The sequence below is a fragment of the Theropithecus gelada genome, chromosome 4 (assembly GCF_003255815.1).
Source record: "Theropithecus gelada isolate Dixy chromosome 4, Tgel_1.0, whole genome shotgun sequence".
Taxonomy (NCBI): Eukaryota; Metazoa; Chordata; class Mammalia; order Primates; family Cercopithecidae; genus Theropithecus; species Theropithecus gelada.
Window position 1 is genome coordinate 148,107,637 of NC_037671.1, and position 22,049 is coordinate 148,129,685.

General features: G+C 37.1%; 1 protein-coding gene across 2 annotated transcripts in view; it reads right to left on the reverse strand.

Annotated features, from left to right (window-relative positions):
* Nucleotides 1-22,049, reverse strand: part of TRDN (triadin) — a 129,965-nt gene that overhangs the window by 57,748 nt on the left and 50,168 nt on the right. For both annotated transcript variants that reach the window (XM_025382981.1, XM_025382982.1), the window contains exon 2: nt 10,725-10,934. In XM_025382981.1, the coding sequence (XP_025238766.1) occupies nt 10,725-10,934 (210 nt within the window). The remainder of the gene's footprint in view (nt 1-10,724; nt 10,935-22,049) is intronic.

Below are 22,049 nucleotides of genomic sequence, written 5' to 3' on the forward strand. Positions count from 1 at the left end.
CAGCTGAAGATTGACACTACCCGATTGCCTCGGAAGCCCCATAGACCATCACAGATGCTTTGGGTAACTTTCACAGTGGAGGGTAAGACCGTCCCCTTCTTAATCAATACGGAGGCTACCCACTCCACATTACCTTCTTTTCAAGGGCCTGTTTCCCTTGTCTCCATAACTGTTGTGGGTATGGACGACTAGGCTTCTAAACTTCTTAAAACTCCCCAACTCTGGTGCCAACTTGGACAACATTCTTTTCTGCACTCTTTTTTTAGTTATCCCCACCTGCCCAGTTCCTTTATCAGGCCGAGACATTTTAACCAAATTATCTGCTTCCCTGACTATTCTTGGACTATAGCCACATCTCATTGCCACCCTTCTTCCCAATGCAAAGCCCCCTTGGCATCTTCCCCTTGTATCTCCCCACCTTAAACCACAAGTACAGGACACCTCTACTCCCTCCTTGGTGACTGATCATGCCCCTCTTACCATCCCATTAATACCTAATCACCCTTACCCTGCTCAATGTCAATATCCCATTCCACAGTATGCTTTAAAAGGATAAACACCTGTTATCACTCACCTGCTACAGCATGACCTTTTAAAGCCTATAAATTCCCCTTACAATTCCCCCATTTTACCTGTCCTAAAACTGAACAAGTCTTACAGGTTAGTTCAGGATCTGCACCTTATCAACCAAATTGTTTTGCCTGTCCACCCCATGGTGCCAAACCATATACTCTTCTCAATACCTCCATCCACAACCCATTATTCTGTTCTGGATCTCAAACATGCTTTCTTTACTATTCCTTTGCACCCATCATCCCAACCTCTCTTTGCTTTCACTTGGACTGACCCTGACACCCATCAGGCTCAGCAAATTACCTGGGCTGTACTGCTGCAAATCTTCACATACAGCCCCCATTACTTCAGTCAAGTCAGAATTCTTACACAAGAGCCAGGACCACACCCTGTAGCCTTTCTGTCCAAACAATTTGACCTTACTGTTTTAACCTAGCCCTCATGTCTGTGTACAGTGGCTGCCACTGCTTTAATACTTTTAGAGGACCTCAAAATCACCAACTGTGCTCAACTCACTCTCTACAGTTCTCATAACTTCCAAAATCTATTTTCTTCCTCACATCTGACGCATATACTTTCTGCTCCCCCCCCACCCCAACTACCTCTCAGCAAGCCAAACTCATTGCCTTAACTAGGGACTTCACTCTTGCAAAGGGACTACATGTCAATATTTATACTGACTAAATATGCCTTCCATATCCTGCACCACCATGCTGTTATATGGGCAGAAAGAAATTTCCTCACTATGCAAGGGTCCTCCATCATTAATGCCTCTTTAATAAAAACGCTTCTCAAAGTCGATTTACTTCCAAAGGAAGCTGTAGTCATTCAGTGCAAAGGCCATCAAAAGGCTTCAGATCCCATCACTCAGGACAATGCCTATGCTGATAAGGTAGCTAAAAAAGCAGCCATCAAAAGGCATTAGATCCCATCATCAGGACAATGCTTATGCTGATAAGGTAACTAAAAAACCAGCTAGCATTTCAACTACTAGCCCTCATGGCGGCTTTTCTCCTTCTCATCTGGTCACTCCCCCACTGAAACTTCCACCTATCAATCTCTTCCCACATAAGGCAAATGGTTCTTGGACCAAGGGAAATATCCCGTTCCAGCCTCAGAGGCCCATTCTATTCTGTCATCATTTCATAACCTCTTCCATGTAGGTTACAAGCCGCTAGTCTGCCTCTTAGAACCTCTCATTTCCTTTCCATCGTGGAAATCTATCCTCAAGGAAATCACTTCTCAGGCCCTCTCCCTTCCCTACACACCAAACTTGGGGATTTGTCCCTGCCCAGGACTGGCAAACTGACTTTACTCACATCCCTCGAGTCAGAAAAGTAAAATAACTGTTGGTCTGGGTAGACACTTTCAGTGGATGGGCAGAGGCCTTTCCCACAGGGTCTGAGAAGGCACCATGGTCATTTCTTCCCTTCTGTCAGACATAATTCCTTGGTTTGGCCTTCCCACCTCCATACAGTCCAATAGTGAACCAGCCTTTATTAGTCAAATCACCCAAGCAGTTTTTCAGGCTCTTGGAATTCAGTGAAACGTTAATACACCTCACCGTCCTCAATCTTCAGGAAAGGCAGAATGAACTAATGGTCTTTTAAAAACACACCTCACCAAGCTCAGCCACCAACTTAAAAAGGACTGGACAATACTTTTACCGCTTTCCCTTCTCAGAATTCAGGCCTGTCCTCAGAATGCTACAGGGTATAGCCCATTTGAGCTCCTGCATGGACATTCCTTTTTATTAGGCCCCAGTCTCATTCCAGACACCAGCCCAATTTGAACTGCACCCCAAAAACTTGGATAGAGCCTAAAAACTCACCAACCAAGCAAGTAATGATGCTGAACCACCTTGGGCACTCTCTAATTGGATGTCCTGGGTTCTCTCAATTCTTAATCCTTTAATACCTGTTTTTCTCCTTCTCTTATTCCGTTTAGTTTTTCAATTCATACAAAACTGTATCCCAGCCATCACCAATAATTCTATATGACAAATGTTTCTTCTAACAACCCCACAATATCACCCCTTACCACAAAATCTTCCTTCAGCTTAATCTCTCCCACTCTAGGTTGCCACACCGTCCCTAATCCTGCTTGAAGCAGCCCTGAGAAACATTGCCCATTATCTCTCCATACCACTGCCCAAAAAATTTTCGCCACCCCAACACTTTACCGCTATTTTGTTTTATATTTCTTATTAATATAAGAAGACAGGAATGTCAGGCCTCTGAGCCCGAGCTAAGCCATCATATCCCCTGTGGTCTGCACATACACATCCAGATGGCCAGTTCCTGCCTTAACTGATGACATTCCACCATAAAAGAAGTGAAAATGGCCGGTCCCTGCCTTAACTGATGACATTACCTTGTGAAATTCCTTCTCCTGGCTCATCTTGGCTCAAAAGCTCCCCCACTGAGCACCTCGTGATCCCCACCCCTGCCCACCAGAGAACAACCGCCCTTTGACTATAATTTTCCTTTACCTACCCAAATCTTATAAAATGGCCCCACCCCATCTGCCTTCGCTGACTCTCTTTTCAGACTCAGCCCGCCTGCACCCAGGTGAAATAAACAGCCTTGTTGCTCACACAAAGCCTGTTTGGTGGTCTCTTCACAGGGATGTGAGTGAACTGTGCAAGATAGTTTTTGGAGTTGTGGCCTTTGGAGGCAATTAGGTCCTGAAGGGCAGAACCCTCACAAACAGAATTAGTGCCCTTATAAAAGAGGCCTAACAGAGCTCACCCCTTCCATGATGTGAGGACACAGCAAGAAGCCTATGAGCTAGAAAGTAGGCTCTCACCAGATAGCAAAACTGCTAGCAATTTGATCTGGAATTTCCCAGCCTCTAGAATTGTGAGAAATAAATGTCTGTTTATAAGCCATCCAGTTTATGGTATTTTGTTATATCAGCAAAAGAGACTAAGAGAGTGAGACACATGCAAAAAAATAAAATAAAATAAAGGGTAGGATGCAAAACTCCTGAAGTACATTGGATTCTAAAAGATAAAATCCATTTGATTTGCAATTTTGAAAAAATAAAATACTTGCATCTGCAAGAATTGTTGGATATTTAGATGCTTTTAAACCAAAGGAAAAGCTAAGATCCTGATTTAAAAGCACTTTTGGTGAGCTAATTGTTTTATTGACTGCAGAAGGAAATGACTGTCACTTTGCTAATCTACATTTGAATAGTCATATTGTAGCTCCAATCCTTGCTTTTCAATATCTGAGGCATGGGCATTTTCCCTCTGCTTTAAAAAACTTTCTCAATTGAAATTTTTCCACACTCATCTTTACTATTAACTTACTTCAGTAGTTTAGAAATGTGCACTTGTGTGGGACCTAATGAAATTAAACGCAAGCATCCCCAGTTACAATTATGTGGTTATCTCAGTATATCATAGTTTATGGTAATGTAAAACTAAATTACTCTTGTTGTTACTCAACTGTTACTTCTTGAGACAAAAGGAACATTACTGAATGCAAATAGATGTATATTTCACCTCTCTTACTCAATATGACCCCAATCAACCAACTTTTTTACCAGCAAAATTGTGTGACAGATGTTTAAACCTGGAATATTTCCAGCTAACTGGGGCTAGACCCATGTCAAATAACGGGCACTTTATATTTCAAAGCAAAATTAAAACATATCTCAGGCTTCTTTTACCCCTGTCCAGTATCCACATGAAAATTAGGGCATCATATTATACTTTTATTAATAAATATAAATAAAAGGTGTGACTATTGAATTTGCTTTTCTCTTCTTATAAAAATCCATGTTAAATATAAACAAGATTTGAATCTATGCATATAATAAGAAATGGGAACACATGGTTTTTGTAGGTTTATAGATTTCCATAGATTTGTTTCCAAGCTAAGATTCAACAGAAATAATTTTCTGGTAGCATAAAAGTCAAAATATTTTACTACTCCAGTTGGATGATTTACTTAGATCACTGTATTATAAATTTATAAGATTAGTGGAGAGGAGATACTAGAGCAATTAACATATTCTGCCTAATTATTTAATGCATATTTGTTTAATGAAGTTGAGGTTTCATTTTGGAAACTTTGTTTTTTGTGGGCTTTTATTTTATTTTTATTTTTATTTATTTATTTATTTATTTATTTATTTATTTATTTTGAGATAGGGTCTCACTCTGTCACCTAGGCTTGAGTGCAGTGGCACAATCTCAACTCAGTACAACCTCCGCCTCCTGGGCTCAAGTGATTCTCCCATCTCAGGCTCTTGCCTTTATTGAAACAATAATAAAAACAATATCTGGTTTTACCACAATTTCAAAAGAGAATTTTAAGACTAAAAATGTAGGCACAATATAGTCTAAGAATTAAGAACACTTCTTAAAAATGAATACATTTTTCTTTATCTTTTTCCTCATTTCGTGAAGAATCAATACACTTTCTATTAGAGTCTGGGAAATACTGAATTATAGAACTCTTTGTTTCCTTCAGGTACTCATAGACAGACTGAAGTTGGGTAGTAAAATGCATCTTTTTAGGTGTAATGACCAAGAGAACCAAAGAGGCCTGGGGCAGTGAGCAGAAAATATGGGATTTGAGATAAGACTTGAATCAGAATAAGAAACACACAAAATGTGCTTCTTGAAAACTCAGTACACATGAGAGTTGATAGAGTCCTAAATGTTGCATTTAGTATTTCAGTCTTCCATGTTTCCTAAAAAGTAATAACATATTTGTGTGTGTGTGTGTGTGTGTAAAAAATTAAATGTTAAATTTGTACTTTCTGAGTGACTTTGGGCCTTCCCTAAATGATTTTACTCTGCTAAACTCATAGCCTGACAAACAGTGCACCTGCTTAACTGGGCTAAGTGCCAAGAAAAGAAAAAAAGTCAGGAAAATTAATTTCCAAGAGCAGTAGATAAATGGCACACCTCATTAGAAAATCTATTTAAAAGGCACATCAGGAGATGTCTGCAAGACTTTTCATAAGAAATTGATGGTTCCTACCATTATGTCCTTGCTGGCTCTCTTCTCAGATTACGGATCTTACTTCCTGGTAATAAGATTCAAATTCAAGTTACGTTTAATGAGTCTCTCCTATGTGCCAGGCACGTATGTTTTACATAGATTATTGTATTTAATTCTTACAATATTGGTTTGAAATAAGTATATTTTGTGGAATGCTTGCAAAAATTACCAAATGCGCTTTGAGACATGCTGGTACAACCATATAACAGTGTTTTCCTCTTATGGATGAGGACGCTAATGAATGATGATCCTTGTTCTTAGGAAGGAGGAGATTTACCACACTCTATTGCTGTGCATTCTGACCTTGAGGAAAATCATCAACATCCACTAATACCTTAGTTTGTAGTCATTTCTTTATAAATCCTATTTGTTTGCACTGCTGATTGTTTAGAGAGAAAGTTGTCACTTCATAAATAAAGCAAAAGAAATGTGTAAGAAATTTCAACCAAAGCCTACAAATTCTGGCCCCAAAAGATCAGAATACATTATCAAAACACCCCTTCATTTTCTGAGAGGGTGGTCTCTCTGGCTGAGTCTGCGGAAGCTTGGAGGGAAGATCTCCAGCAGCCTTTGTAACTCCCTAGCCTCAATTACTAAGAGAGCAATGTTCCTCTGTCCCCCCATCCCCCCACTTAGGGTTTCCAAAGACATTCTTCTTTGAGGAGAGAACGAAAGTCAATGTGGATAACGGAGCGATCATACGGCTTGGTTTGTGTCTGAGGTCCTGAGGTAAATCTTAATCGCTCTCCATTTCACTCTCACAAGTATCCTCTTTCAGCTGTTAGATGACATTGTTGTCCTATATGAAGATTTTGTACACTGTCAAAGCGCTAAGCTGGAACTATCTTCCCAGAATTCCCTTATATGTATGTTTTCAGGTAACAGTTGGAGACAAGACATTTTTGCAAGTTTTGGAAGGCAAAAATGTAGCAATAATGAAGCCATTATTTATTGTCTGAAGTTGGTGTAGGGCAGGTGCTTTTGCAGCTCATACTCATGATCCCAAAGAGTCTAGCTGCCCTTGTTGTGTGGCAACAGCCGCCACATCTCCAGCTCGCACTGGGCTGGCTCCTTCAGCATCTCCAAATCCTGGCCAGGTGCACGTGCAGTTCCGTGGGGGAAAGGCATCAATTTATCCTGCAGCTCATCCGCATAATTGTAATTTGTGGTGGTGAGAGACAAACAAGTCTTCCAGTTTGTTCTTGTCAGTTTCAGTTTGTCCCAATTCCCTCCCATTCTATCCATCTTCCCTTCCCAGTTTCCACCGTGACTACTTTCCACTCAACACCAGATGCATTGCAACAGCCTTACATAGATTAATCAGCTACCATGAATTCATAAACGGTATAATAAACCCTTATTCTATGTAATTCAGAGTGGCTTTCAGCTATTGTGTCAAACATTGACAGATATACATAGTATTGTTTGAATATTATTTGGATGTTATACTAAGTAAGAAATGTGGTGTAGGTGAAATATCTTTTCTAGTCCGTTTATTTGGTGCCCTAAAATTTGTCTCATTTGATAAAAAGAATCAAAGTCAAAAATTTTGCAGAATACAAAGCAAGATGTTATCCCCATTTCAGGGGTAAGAAAATGTAAGTTCCTAGACATGTTAGTTTATGGGTTCATAGAGCTGAAGAATGAACCCAAATCATCTAAATGATGCACAAATAAAAGCCAATTCTGCATGTCCCCCACTAGTAGCAAATATATGCATAAATCAGACAGAATTCTGAAAATAGGGATTTGTAAATGTTGCCCAGAAGAGAATTGTTCTTTTCAATCCAGTACAGTATGTGCTTATGAAAACAGATTTTCATTTCTCTGTGAACAACCTTTTCATGGCTTCACAGCATTTACCTACTTTTCTAAACTTCCAGAGAGTAACTGACAGCTGCCCTGACTTTCTGACCTTCCAGATCATTTCCAGCTTATTTCTTTTCCCACTAGCCTTGTTTTGTAAATACTAACAATTACATATTCCAAAGATTATCATATAGTACAAAAGATTCATCATGATAATACTAATCCCTAGCAAAAGTTTGAATTGTGTCTATCAAAATTAACATTAAATATGATAGTATAATTTACATTTTAAAGCTGTTGTTGAAACCATAATTTATATAATTCTTTCATTTTTATAATACACATATTTCAAGAATTGCATATAAATCAAATATTTGTAAAGTTAGCAATGTACAAATGTACTACAGAAATTATCATTGAAAGGAATTTGTTCTTATTGTATAAAATACACAACTACCTATAATTAGATTTTTAGATTAGATTACTTAAATATAAGGCATATTTATAGTTCACAGTAGAGCTTCCATTGGAGCGCTGCAATTAAGTTCTATGGACAATGCCTATGTTACTAGCATTTCATCTGATAGGGAAATACTTCAGTCAATGCAAGCTCAAGGGAAATGAAATTTTGTAGAGTAAGGTAACCAAGTGTCTTTTACTTAAAACTCTAGGTCATACTTTACATTATAGACATTTCAACTGTGTATATTTTAAGAGCCTCTATTACACAGTAAACTATATATTGCCTATTTACGTTAAGCCTGCAGACATGCAGAGTGCAAGAGGAATGCCCCAATGAGGAATCTGTGTGGTTGGATCCCCCAAACACACATTTCCCTTCTGCACTGTCCTAGTAGAGGTTCTCTGTTCCGGCTCTGACACTGCAACAAGCGTCTGCCTGGGCACCCAGGCTTTCCCATACATTCTCTGAAATCTAGATGGAGGCTGCCAAGCCTCTTTAACTCTTGCACTCTGCATGGCTGCAGGCTTAACATCACATGAAAGCCACAAAGGCTTATGGCTTGTGCCCTCTGGAGCGGGAGGCTGATCTGCACCTGTGGCCTTTTAAGCCACAGCTGGACCCAGAGCATCCAGAATGTAGGCAGCACTCTTCTGAGGCTGGCCAGGGTAGTGGGGCCCTAAGCCTGACCCAGGAAACCCTTCTTACCTCCTAGACCTCTGGGCCTATGGTGGGAAAGCCTGCTGCAAAGGTCTCTGAAATGCTTTCAAGGCCCTTTTCCCATCTTCTTGGCTATCAGCACGTGGCTTCTTTTTAGTTATGCACATTTCTCTAGCAAGTGGTTTCTCCACAGCCTGCTTGAATTCCTCTCAAAAAACGCTGTTTCTTTCTTTGTCACATGACTAGGCTGCAAATTTTCCAAATTTTTATACTCTACATCCCCTTTAAAGATAAGTTCCACTTTAAATCATTTTTTTTGTTTCCACATCTTTGAATAGGTTGTTAGTTAGAGGCAGCCAGACTACATCTTAAATGTTTTGCTGCTTAGATATTTCTTCCAGCAGATACACTAGGTCATTACTCTCAGGTCCATACTTCTACAGATCCCTAGGGCATGAACAGAATGCAGCCAAGATCTTTGCTAAGGCATAACGTGCATCACCTTTGATCCAGTCTCCAGTACATTCCTTATTTTCATCTGAGACCTCGTCAGCATGTACTTCATTGTTCATATCACTATCAGCATTTTGATCTCAACCATTTAACCAGTCACTAAGAAGTTTCAATCTTTCCTTCCTCCTCCTATCTTCTGAGCAATCCAAACTCTTTGAACCTCTGCCCATTACCCATTTCCAAAGTTTCTCCACATTTTCTGGTATCTTTATAGCAATACCCCACTACTGTTGCCAATTTTCTGTATTAAGCTGTTCTTGCATTGCTATAAAGAAATACTTAAGACTGGGTAATTTATAAACAAAAGAGGTTTAATTGGCTCACAGTTATGCAGGCTGTACAGGAAGAATGATGTTGGTGTCTTGGATTCTGGGAGGACTTCAGGAAGCTTGCAATAATAGTAGAAGGAGAAGAGGGAGGAGCAGGCATGTCATATGGTCAGAGAAGAAGGAAGAGGCAGAGAGTGGAAGAGGAAGGTGCCACACACTTAAATAACCAGATCTCATGAGAACTCACTATTGTGAGGACAGCACCAAGGGGACAGCACCAAACCATTCACTAAAAAATTTATCCCCATGATCCAGTCACCTCCTGCCAGGCCCATGTCCAACACTGGGGATTATAATTCATCATGAGATTAGAAGGGACACATATCCAAACTATATCACACCTTTATGCCAATAAACCCAAATAAAAGAGTTCTATATTTTCATGATTTTATATTGTATTTCTTCTTGACAACTCTGGCATAGCCATTTCCTGACACAAAGAGTAAATATTTGATAAGTAATTGTTGAATGAGTAAAATTCCATAATGAGAAATAGGAGAACCCTGACTATATGGAATACAACTAATAGTATTTATAGTGTCTGGGTCCTACAGATTCTCCTCCTGTTGGAGAAAGAAAAAAGGGGAGGGGAGAGTACATATGAGAGAATACATTAAAATATTAATGAAATGTTTTTGCTTATGGTAAAAAAAGTAATAAGAATAAGTTAACTCATCAATAGTCATTTAACATTTACTGAGCACTTGGCTGATTCCTTTCCTTAAGGAGCTCACAGTCAATAGAGGGTATCATATGTGAAAATAGATAAATACAGTTTAAAATACGTAAAATATCACTAAACAAAAAATGAACAATTACATGTAATTTTGTGAAAAACTCTCTTTATTTTCAGGAACTCGAAATAGAATGGCTTGGTGGGAGAAGCAAAGAGTTTGTCTGGCAAGTACGCTTAGGACCACATGACAGCGGGGCTTAAAAAATGCTTTAAAATATTTTCCGTTTGTCCAAAAGTTTTTCGATTGGTTTGGTTTTATATTGCCAAGTGTAAAACCTACAAATTATTCCTTATTAATGCTTGATAAAGTACCAGTTCCAAATGAAATTTTCACCCAAGCTTTTTAACTATGATCTTGATGAACTGCAACATTCAGCCTTTGTTCAGCTCTTGCAAATAAGGATATCAATTTCATTGGAAATCAACAAGTACCCCAGACAAAGAAAGGGAACAGGACGAAAAGGAGAAGAATGAAACAGATTTCAGTGATCCTCAAGCACATTTGTGAGGTGCTTTCTTTCTCACACTAAGATGAAAGAGAAACCAAACAAGAACTGGAGGGGACACTGTTTCTTTCCATTTGAATTAATTTTAATTTTAATGCCAAATTTCATGGATCTTACCTGAAAAGTTTTTGTAATCCACTAAATCAAACATAACGACAGCAACAGCTGACCACGTGATTATCAGGGCAATGACCAGAAGCCAGGCTGCAGGAGAGCTGAACGTGGTCACTATATCTTCTGTGACTGTCCTCTTCAGCACTTTTCCAGGGGATTTGGGCACAGATCCATTTTTGCTGTCTATCACAGTTGTGGTTGTAGATGCATTTCCTAATCAAACATTCAGAAAGGAAAATATAATTTAGAAATTCACGTTAAATATTGATGAAAAGGAGCACTGACTATATGAGTTGAACCTGTTTATACCACTTTCTAGAACAGACACAACTCCTTAGTGGCAGGACAAAGCCTTCCTGCCCACTAGCACATTATTTTCTCCTCAGCATTTCCTGTTCACCCTAAAACTCCTGTGCTCATACAATCAGCATTTCTCATCTCCCAAGTCCTCTGAGGGAGAATCAACACAAGTGATAAAATGGTTCAACTGGATAAAACTTCTTCCGAATATTTTAACTTAATTGCATAATTGACCCATCTAGTGAGGTCATCTAATGAGGTCATTCATGTTTGTTTGTTTGTTTGTTTGTTTGTAGGGGCACAGAAGATCTAAGAGAATGATGTTAGAAAATCTTACTATATCCAGTAACTCTTATATTCCTGATTTTAAGAGTCCACATGTTCATGAGAGAAAATTCAAAAAATACAAAAATAAAATAAATAGATAAGTAGATAGACAGTTTTAATCTCACCACCCAGAAATAACCACTGTTAATATTTTGCACCTATATTTCTGTACATACATATAATATATAAATATGATTTATCTGGTTTTGACAAGTCATTAGCACATTGTCTTTTACTTTTATACTATGCAATATATCAGAACTGTGTTTTATTGCCATTATGTATTTCTCAAAACACCACTTAAGTGGCTTCATGACATGTAATTTTATGGCCGTGCATAATTTAATCAAAAAGCTTTCTACTGTGGGACAGAGCAGAAATTTTCTCAGCACATATTGTTATTTATTTCTTAAGGAGAAAGTCCTAAATATAGAATTCCAGGGACAAATAACATAATCGCTTTTATACCTTTGAGAATACACGCACGTATTTGAAAGCTAGTATCTTTTGAAAATAGTGTATGCCAGTAGTTGTATTACCTTATCCTTGACAATACTATTAGTGATGTTTAAAATTTTTGCAATGACATAAGAGAAGATTTGGGTTTTATTTGCAGTTATTCAATTACTAGGAATGAGCTATTTATATATTTATTTTTCCTTGATATTTCTTTTCTTGTGGGTTTTTCCTCCATTTTTCTGTAAACCTCCTTTTAGTGGTTTATAAAATTGCACATACACATATACATAAGATAGTAACACTTTAATATTTATGTGGCTTTTTTTGATGACTCTTTACCTTTTATTTTAATGCTATTTTTATATACGGAACATACATCTAATAATGTTGTAGCTCATTCTTCTTCTATAAAATTGATACTACCATATGGCTAGAAAGCCTCCTGGATGGAGACAAGACATGTCTGATTATCTTGGCCACTCTTGACTCATAGAAAGTTAAATCTAGAAGTAACTTAGAGATCATCTGAAACAACTGTTTCATGTTACATTTAAGAACAATTGAAGACCTAGCAGAAAATTCAAGTGATGTTCATAGCACTTAAAATCCCAAATTACACAGATGTGAAGTAAGTAATTGAATATTTAAGGGAAAACAAAATTCTACCAATCCAAATATTTTTGCCAAAAGCACAGTTAAAAAACATATTTTGGGGGGGATTAAAATGTAGACCACATTATCTATAATAATTTAAGAATTACATGCCAAGAAAGAAAACTTTGATTCGGCCGGGCGCGGTGGCTCAAGCCTGTAATCCCAGCACTTTGGGAGGCCGAGACGGGCGGATCACGAGGTCAGGAGATCGAGACCATCCTGGCGAACACGGTGAAACCCCGTCTCTACTAAAAAATACAAAAAACTAGCCGGGCGAGGTGGCGGGCGCCTGTGGTCCCAGCTACTCGGGAGGCTGAGGCAGGAGAATGGCGTGAACCCGGGAGGCAGAGCTTGCAGTGAGCCGAGATCGCGCCACTGCACTCCATCCAGCCTGGGAGACAGAGCCAGACTCCATCTCAAAAAAAAAAAAAAAAAAAAAGAAAACTTTGATTCAATATAAAATACATGATTACATTTTTTCAATTTTACTATTTATCTCAAAATTGCAACATTTCTGTGTGATGGATACATAAGAAAATCTAAATTTTCAAATTTCTTTAACATTTTTCATAAAGTAAATTTTACCCAACTGGAAAGAGTTGCTGTAGTTTCTCTTATAATGTGTCCAATAATAATTGGAAGATTTTAGCCTTTGTGCTCTTTGAAGTCAGGGTGGAATTAAAGTGCTTCTTTCCATCAGTCTCTTGCTCTACTATCAAAACTCTTCCTTTCAGGTATGTCTAGCTTTTTCATGGAAACAGTCAAGCAAAAAATTTATGCTTTGGGCATTATAGATAAGAGATTGGAATTAACTCCTGGCTTCTCTCTGCATTACCCACATGGCTAGAAGGTCACTCTACACTACATCTCTGAGTGAGAAGCATCTATATCTGATAAGTGAGATTGGTAAGACTCAATTTGCAGGTGTATGATGGTGGAGAAATAACTCACGCAAACTGTTTGACACATTTCCTGGTACATGGTAGTCATTTAATAAGTGACAGTGCAACAACTACTGAACTACATCATAATCATTATTATCATCACCACTATATTCATTTACTACATCATCACCTTCATTGCTATCAGCACAACTGTGACTCTTAATACAACTACCAATGTCACTCTAAGAAATGGCCCAAAAGGCAGGATTAACCTCAGAAACAAAGGTGGAAGCACCAGCTCTTCAATAGATGAAGGCATTTGTTTCCATTTAATAAGCACATATATTAGGCTAAGATATTTTCAGGGAATCAAAAAAGAATTCTCTGACTTCCTTGGCATCCTGTCCATTCAATTAATTTATTTCTTGTAATACAGGCAAAGAGGAACATAGAGTATAATTTATCCATATAAGTAGAAGCTGTTTTTCCCTATTAGCAAAATTAAGAAAGATGATCTATAGCAAATAGAGTTATTTCATTACGGTGCAAACATTATCACTATAACTGAATTCATTAAATTAGAAAAATAATATGTGAACCTTTCAAACAGATATGTACACAGGATGCTTGTAATATAAATCCAGTTTATAAGATAATTTTTAAGTATTGGAGAAAGAAATAACACTGCCAGCAAAATTAAGTACTTTACTCTTCTAGTTTCTTTAGTCATAAAATAATATTATCCTTCTCTTTACAAAAATGAGATAAATAACATGAAATTCTATGACTAATCAGGAAAGAAAATCAAATGCATTCAAGAGTACATATTAATAGGTAGTAGTAACCAAACAAAATTAGTTTTTAAATTAGTTTTTAGATAACAATGATAAATTTAGCCCCATATTTTCAAAAAATTCAAAAGCTGATAAGGAACATCAGGGGCAAAATAATTTAATTAAGATGTTTAAATTACTTTAGGTAGGAATTAACAATAGCGACAACAAATCTCTTTTCCGAAAAAAAACTGTGGAATACATATTCAAGGTTCATGAACTCAATTTAGTGAAAATGATAGCAAGATGAAAAAATACCTCTAAAACTCAGATTTTACAAACTGCACTTGAGATGGTGCTCAAGAAGGAAAAATGTAAAAGGAGTCATATAATACCTTCTCATTGATTATTGTGCCAAATTCACATCACTCCTAATGGTAGTTCTGAAAATGGATGAATGATAGGAGTGCTTTGAAATGCAATTGAAGACCCAAGTGGGGCTACAAGTGAATCAAACCTTTGGAATAATGATTTGCAGCAAAGTAAACCAATTATGAGTGTTTAGGACTGGCCCACCTGAAAGTTGATATGTTGTAATCTGCAGTGTTTTAACCACTGGAAGCCTTCCTACTAGCACTAAGCAGAGAACACAAGAATTGCTTTTGCACTTCAGATTCACTTTATTGAGTTGTATATTAGAGTCTATTTCTGTAAACAGTATCACACACACCTGCTTTGTATACTGAAACTCAAGGAGTAATTTTACTGAGATTTGATACAAATTAGTTGAATCCTGGTCACATTATAAAAAGGCAAAGCCTTTAAAACAGAACATGAATTTATATTTATTTATATATATATATATATACACACACACACACACACACACACGCACACACACATTTTCCTTTTTTTGATCAAAAAATTGAGAAAATATAAATATTCAGAAATGCAAGCTCTGAGCTGAAAATGAATTTTATGTTTTTTAAACAACTGACATAATATGGATTCTAAATTTTTATTCACTTCATGATCCTTCCAATCCAATTATGGTACAACTATTAAATAGGTGAAAATGATAAATTAATACTAAGTTATGTTTTTCATTGTCCTTTTTAAATCTTCACACCCTCAAAATTTCCACTTAAGAATTAATCATGACTCAAAGGTAATGAAAATATGTTCTGAATATACAACCACAAAGCTATAAGCAATTTGAAAGTAATCTGAAGGCCATCCTTCTTAAAGAAAATTATGTGTTGCCCTTGTTATGAAACACATTAAGTTGTACCTTTCAATTTCCATTCAAATTTACTGCAAAAGCCACACAGAGCCAAGAGGAATAAAATTGAGAGGGAATAAATTGCCTTCTCTGACAGCTGGTCAAGATAAATGCAAAGAACAGAGTGTGTAATCTGAGATTATTTAATGTTTGAGAAGCACTTTAAAGATGACAAGAGCTAGTTATTGATATGGCAGGAAAAATGAGAGGTAAATATTACTGAGCAATTTGACATGCGCTATGCTTCTTGGAAGTTGGTATCTCAGAATTGGAGCAGAGCAGCTAGGATATGTGAAGCACTTTCCAGGCCTACTTTTTAATTCTATTCATTTTGATCTCATACAAAATTTTGATTGTCAGGCAGAATCAGCCTCAAAAGAAGTAGGGATTTCACTTAATGGCCATATGACTCTTTCCTATAGTGTAAAAGGAGGGGTTCCTTATATAATGGATCCAAAGACTGGCTCCAGAGTCAGGTTATACAAAGAAGAATAAGCCATAAGCATCCTGATAGAAGTCACTTAACCGCATGATGCCTTATCGATCAGATGAAGAAACTGCCAAGTGCACTTCCATATTGTTATTCCTTATTTTTCCTATGGGACGCTGACAATGCAATCTCTTTCAGGATGCTCAAGGAAGACACCTGCATTCTAGAATGGTATAAATGAAACACTGCATTCTCATTACATAAAAGCATTAATTATGAATTTTGCATTTCACCCTGTAATGTGGTTAGTGTAGTACTCTTACGCTATATCTCTCTTTCAAGATGTGTAGAGCAAATGAGAGAGAGGAAGCATATACTACTGATGACATTATATGTGTTATTCCCAAATTACATTAAGAACATAATTCCCAATCACATGTAAGAGTGACCCTTGCTATATTGTTTGTGTTCCAAAACACATGCATGTAAATAAGAACTTCATAGAAATTCAAGTGGAAAGACACTTGGGCAGATAAAGCTCAAAAGTAATAAATTCATTATTTAACTTAAAATGTTTTTTTTACCAATTCTAGTGTTTACAAAATGTAAACTAGTCTCCTGACACTTTTAATGAAAGCCCTAAATTGCCACCTTTTCTCCCAGGTTTTTGGGATATGATCATCATAATGCAGTTTGAGAGGATGTTTTTGCCACTTAATATGTCTGCTGAGGTTGATATATATATATATATGGTTTTTCTTTTTTATTTATTTTTATTTTTATTTATTTATTTATTTTTTAACATTATCCAGCACTCCTTCCTACCCATCCACTCCATTCACTGTTCCATTAAGTGGAAGGGGTGAGGAGTCTCTCCCAGGCTACTTTTATAAGTCACTAATTCCATTCATGGGCTCCACCCTCCTGCCCTAATCACTCCCCAATGGCCCCAACTCCTAATGCCATCACCTTAGGAGTGAGGATTTCAGTGTGTGTTTTGGAGGGACATAAACATTCAGACCATAGCAGTAAAGGTCTACTGCCAGGAAAGGGAGATCTGGGAAACAAGGACTGGTTCCATTTCTAGTCCCACCACTAGAAAAAGAAATTCACTTAATGGAACAGTGGATGGAGTGGGTGGCAATGTAGGGCTTTCGTTAAAAGTATCAGGCGACATGTCACATGGGTTTACATATAACTCACCTGCACATGTACTCCCAAACTTAAAATAATAATAATAATAATAATAATAAAAAGAAAATGCAAACTTCATAAGGTAGGGGGAAAGTTAATTTACAGGAATTAAAATAAGAAGGAACATCTGTTATATGCCGTTAACACTGTTGAGAAGTAGGTTAGCAAATCACAGCAAGTGTCTTCATTTGCTCAGGCTGCTTTGACAAAATACTATAAACTAGGTAGCTATCAACAACAAATATTTCTCACAGTTCTGGTGGCTTGGAAATGGCAAGTCAAGGGAGATTTCATTTCACGGGGGTTTGTTGTACAGATTATTTCATCACCCAAGTAGTAAGCTTCGTTACCCAACAGTTATTTTTTTCCTGCTCCTTTCCCTCCTGCCACCCTCTACCCTCAAGTAGGACCCATTGTCTGTCATTCCCTTCTTTGCATTCATGAGTTGTCATAGTTTAGTTCCCACTTGTAAGTGAGAACATGCGGTATTTCATTTTCTGTTCCTGCATTAGTTTGCTAAATATAATAGCCTGCAGCTCCATCCGTGTTTCCTCAAAAGACAAGATCTTGTTCTTTTTATGGCTGCATAGTATTCCATGGTGTATATGTACCACATTTTCTTTATTTAATCTGTCTTTGGTGAGCACGTAGGCTGATTTCTTGTCTTTGCTATTGTGATAATGCTGCAAAACATTTGCATGCATGTGTCTTTATGGTACAATCATTTCTATTTCTCTGGGCATAGACCCAGTAATGGGATTGCTGGGTTGAACGAGTTTAGTTTTTAGTTCTTTGACGAATCACCATACTGCTTTCCACAATGGTTGAACTAATTTACACTCCCACCAACAGTGTATAAGTGTTCCCTTTTCTTTGCGATCTCACATCTGTTATTTTTTGACTTTTTAATCATAGCTGTTCTGACTGGTGTGACATAGTGTCTCATTGTGGTTTTGATTTGCATTTCTCTAAAGATCAGTGATATTGAGCTCTTTTCATGGGTTTGTTGGCTGCATATATATCTTCTTTTGAAAAGTGTTCATATCCTTTGCCCACTTCTTAATGGAGTTGTTTGTTTTCCTCTTACAAATTTAAGTTCTTTATAGATGCTGGATATTAGACCTTTGTCAGATACACAGTTTGCAAAAATTTTCTTCCACTCTGTAGGTTGTCTGTTCACTCTGTTGATAGTTTCCTTTGCTGTGCAGAAACTCTTAAGTTTAATTAGATCTCATCTGTCAATTTTTACCTTTGTGGCTATTGCTTTTTGTATGTTTGTCATGAAATCTTTGCCCATTCCTGTGTTCAGGATGGTATTGCCTAGGTTGCCTTCCAGGGTTTTTATAGTTTTGGGTTTTACATTTAGGTCTTTAATCCATCTTGAGTTGATTTTTGTGTAAGGTGTATGGAAGTTGTCCAATTTCAATCTTCTGCATATGGCTAGCCAGTTATCCCAGCATCATTTATTGAATGGGGCATCTTTTCCCCATTGCTTGTTTTTGTCAGTTTTGTCGAAGATCAGAGGGTCGTAGGTGTGGGGCTTTATTTCTGGGCCCTATATTCTGTTCCATTGTTCTATGTGACTGTTTTTGTATGAGTACCATGCTATTTTGCTCACTGTAGCCCTGTAGTATAGTTTGAAGTTGAGTAATGTAATGCCTCCATCTTTTTCCTTTTTGCTTAGGATTGTCTTGGCTATTTGGGCCCTTATTTTGGCTTTATATATATTTTAAAATATTTTTCTAGTTCTGCGAAGAATGTTATTGGTAGTTTGATAGAAATAGCATTGAATCTATAAATTGCCTTGGGCAGTATGGCCATTTTAATGATATTGATTATTTTTAACCATGAGCATGGGATGTTTTTCCATTTGTTTTGTAATTCTCATTGTAGAGATCTTTTACCTCCCTGATTAGATGTATTCCTAGGTGGTTTTTGTGTGTATGTGGCAATTGTGAATGGAATTGACTTCCTGATTTGGCTGTTAGCTTGGCTGTTGTTGGTGTATGGGAATGGTACTGATTTTTGTATATTACTTTGTATCCTGACATTGTGCTGAAGTTGTTTATCGGTTGAAGGAGCTTTCAGGCCAAGACTATTGGGATTTTTAGATATAGAATCACATCATGTGCAAATAGGAATAGTTTGACTTTCTATATTCCTGTTTGGATGCCCTTTATTTCTTTCTCTTGCCTGGACAGGACTTCCAATACTATATTGAAGAGGAGTGGTGAGAGAGGGCATCCTTTTCTTGTGCTGGTTTTCAAGGGAAATGCTTCCAGCTATTACCCCATAGTATGATGTTGGCTGTGGGTTTATCATAGATGGCTCTTAATATTTTGAGGTATGTTCCTTCAATACCTCGTTTATTGAAAGTTTTTAACATAAAAGAATGTTGAATTTTATCAGAACCCTTTTCTTCATGATTATTGAGATAATCATGTGTTTTTTGTCTTTGGGTCCATTTATTTGATGAATCAAATTGAACCAACCTGGCATCACAGGGATGAAGATTACTTGATAGTGATCAATTAGCTTTTTGATACGTTGTTGGATTTGGTTTGCAAGATTTTGTTGAGGATTTTTGCATCAATGTTTATCAAGAATATCGGCATGAAATTTTCTTTTCTGTTGTTCTGTCTCTGCTAAGTTTTGGTATGAGGATGATGCTGGCCTCATATAATGAGTTGGAGAGGAGTGCCTCTGATGTGGTTAGGCTATGTGTGCCTACTCAAACTCATCTTAAATTGTAATGCGTATAATCCCCATGTGTCAAGGGAGAGAACAAGTGGAAGTAATTGAATCATGAGGGCAGTTTCCCCATGCTGTTCTTGTGATGAGTGAGTTCTCACAAGACCTGATGGTTTTATAAGGGGCTCTGCCCCCTCCCTCACTCAGCACTTCTCCTTCCTGCTGCCCTGAAAAGAAGGTGCCTTACTTTCCCTTCACCTTCCACCATGATTGTAAGTTTCCTGAGGCTTCCTCAGCCATGCTGAACTGTGAGTCAGTTGAATCTCTTTCCTTTAAAAATTACACAGTCTCGGGCAGTTCTTTATAGTCATATGAAAAGGAACTAATACACAATTTTAGAAGAAATGGCACTAGCTCTTCATTTTATATCAATTAATAATAGAATTCACCTGTGAATCTATCTGGTCCTGCATTTTGTTTTGTTTTTCTTTTTTTGGTCAGTAGGGTACTTGTTACTGACCATTTCAGTCCATTTCCGAGCTGGTTATTGGTCTTTGACTTTACATTTTCAATTTAGCAGGTCCTCACCATTCAGAATACTAGTTTTTCTACAAATAGCAAATTGAATTTAAAGGTGAAAAGCAATGCTTAGAGCATAACTATGTAAAATCAGTAACATTTAAAAGCTAGTAAAATTTTAAAGCTAAAATTTAAAATTTAGAACCCCCCAAAAATACTTTAAGCCTTGAGAAAGATGGGACTGTGATCTGAGTTACCTAGAGTTACACTTTCTTTTCTCAGATTATAGATTAATTTACCTACATATTTTTCTTGTTCTCTGCAATGGCTACAGAGAATTAAATGACATCAGGGGAAAACCTCTTGCCTCCTAATGACATTGTTATAGATTAACTTCCTCTTTGTTGTCCTGGTTTGCTTAGAACAGATGACAGAAAACCATGATTGTTATACCCTTTATAAAAAAATATTAAATGCACCCTCACAAAAAGAAGCCCTGCCTATCACCAATCAAATAGCTGCAACTGTGCAACAACCTTGTATAAATAATGTTGGAAAACTGCTTAGAGCTCCTCTCTATGTAAATAAAGCCTCAGCATCTCTACTTTGGAACACTGACTCCATTCCTTTGTAGTTGGTGTTTCCAAGTGGTCCATTCTCACACTTTGCACTTGAAGAAACTCTCTTTAAATTATGAGATGGTGATACTTTTGATTATTTTAGGTTGAAAACTAGAATTCATTTCTTAACTAATTTTTTATTATTTTTAGAGACAGGGTCTCGCTATATTGCCTAGGCTGGTCTCAAACCCAAGCCTCAAATGATCCTTTCCCAACAGCCTCCCAGGCATCTGAGACTACAAGCAAGAGCCACCACACTTGGTTAGAATTCATTTTTTGAAACCAGAGATATTGAATTCCTAAGACATTACAGGTGAAACCCATTGCATTTTACTAATTTAAAGTGGCCAAAGGTTCCTGATGAATCTGTATTTATTTTTTAAATCTTATTAAATTCCCACTGTATAAATCTAAACTCCTCTTCCAAGATTTACCTCAGATGTCAACTCCTTGACAATATTTCCTTAATCTTTTGGCCTGAACTCTACTGTTCTTACTTGTAATACTATAGCATTTTTTGATGAATACAGTGATGTGAACAAAATTATTCTGTTTTATAGCTCTTTGTTCTTCAACAAGGCACTAGGTAGGGATCAAGTCATCTATCCTTTCATAGCACTTTCATAGCACATTTTGCACAATAAGGTCCCGATACTTACTAAATATGAGAAATATTAGAAGTGTTGCTACAGGAAATCAGCTTTAAAAACTGTCATGTTAAATAACCTCAATATTTCTGCATATAGAAGGTTATGCGGTACATAGTGAACTCTAATCAGAGAAATAAATGAAGTAGCAAAGATAACATTTTCATGATATGAGAAAACATTGAGATGAGAGGTATGCTAATGGTAGAAGGAAAAACATATCTGTTCAAGAGAATCTCATAAGAACTGCAAAGTTTTGCTGGTCCAAAGAAGGCTACAACCGTAGAGGAAAGACTAGTGGGTTAGAGAAAAATGACTGAAAGAAAGCATATATTACCTAAATAATGTCAATCATTAAGCAGAGAAAACTTTTTGTAGGGAGACAATTTCAGATGTTATTAAAGCTTTTAAATTTCCAAGTGGCAACATCTGGGAGAGGTTTCTAAAACCAGATTGAAGAGATTAAATGTGTAGATGGCCAATCAAAAAGAATCAAACTCTGTAACATAAATGAATGGATTTATTCTGAGCCAAATATAAATGACCAA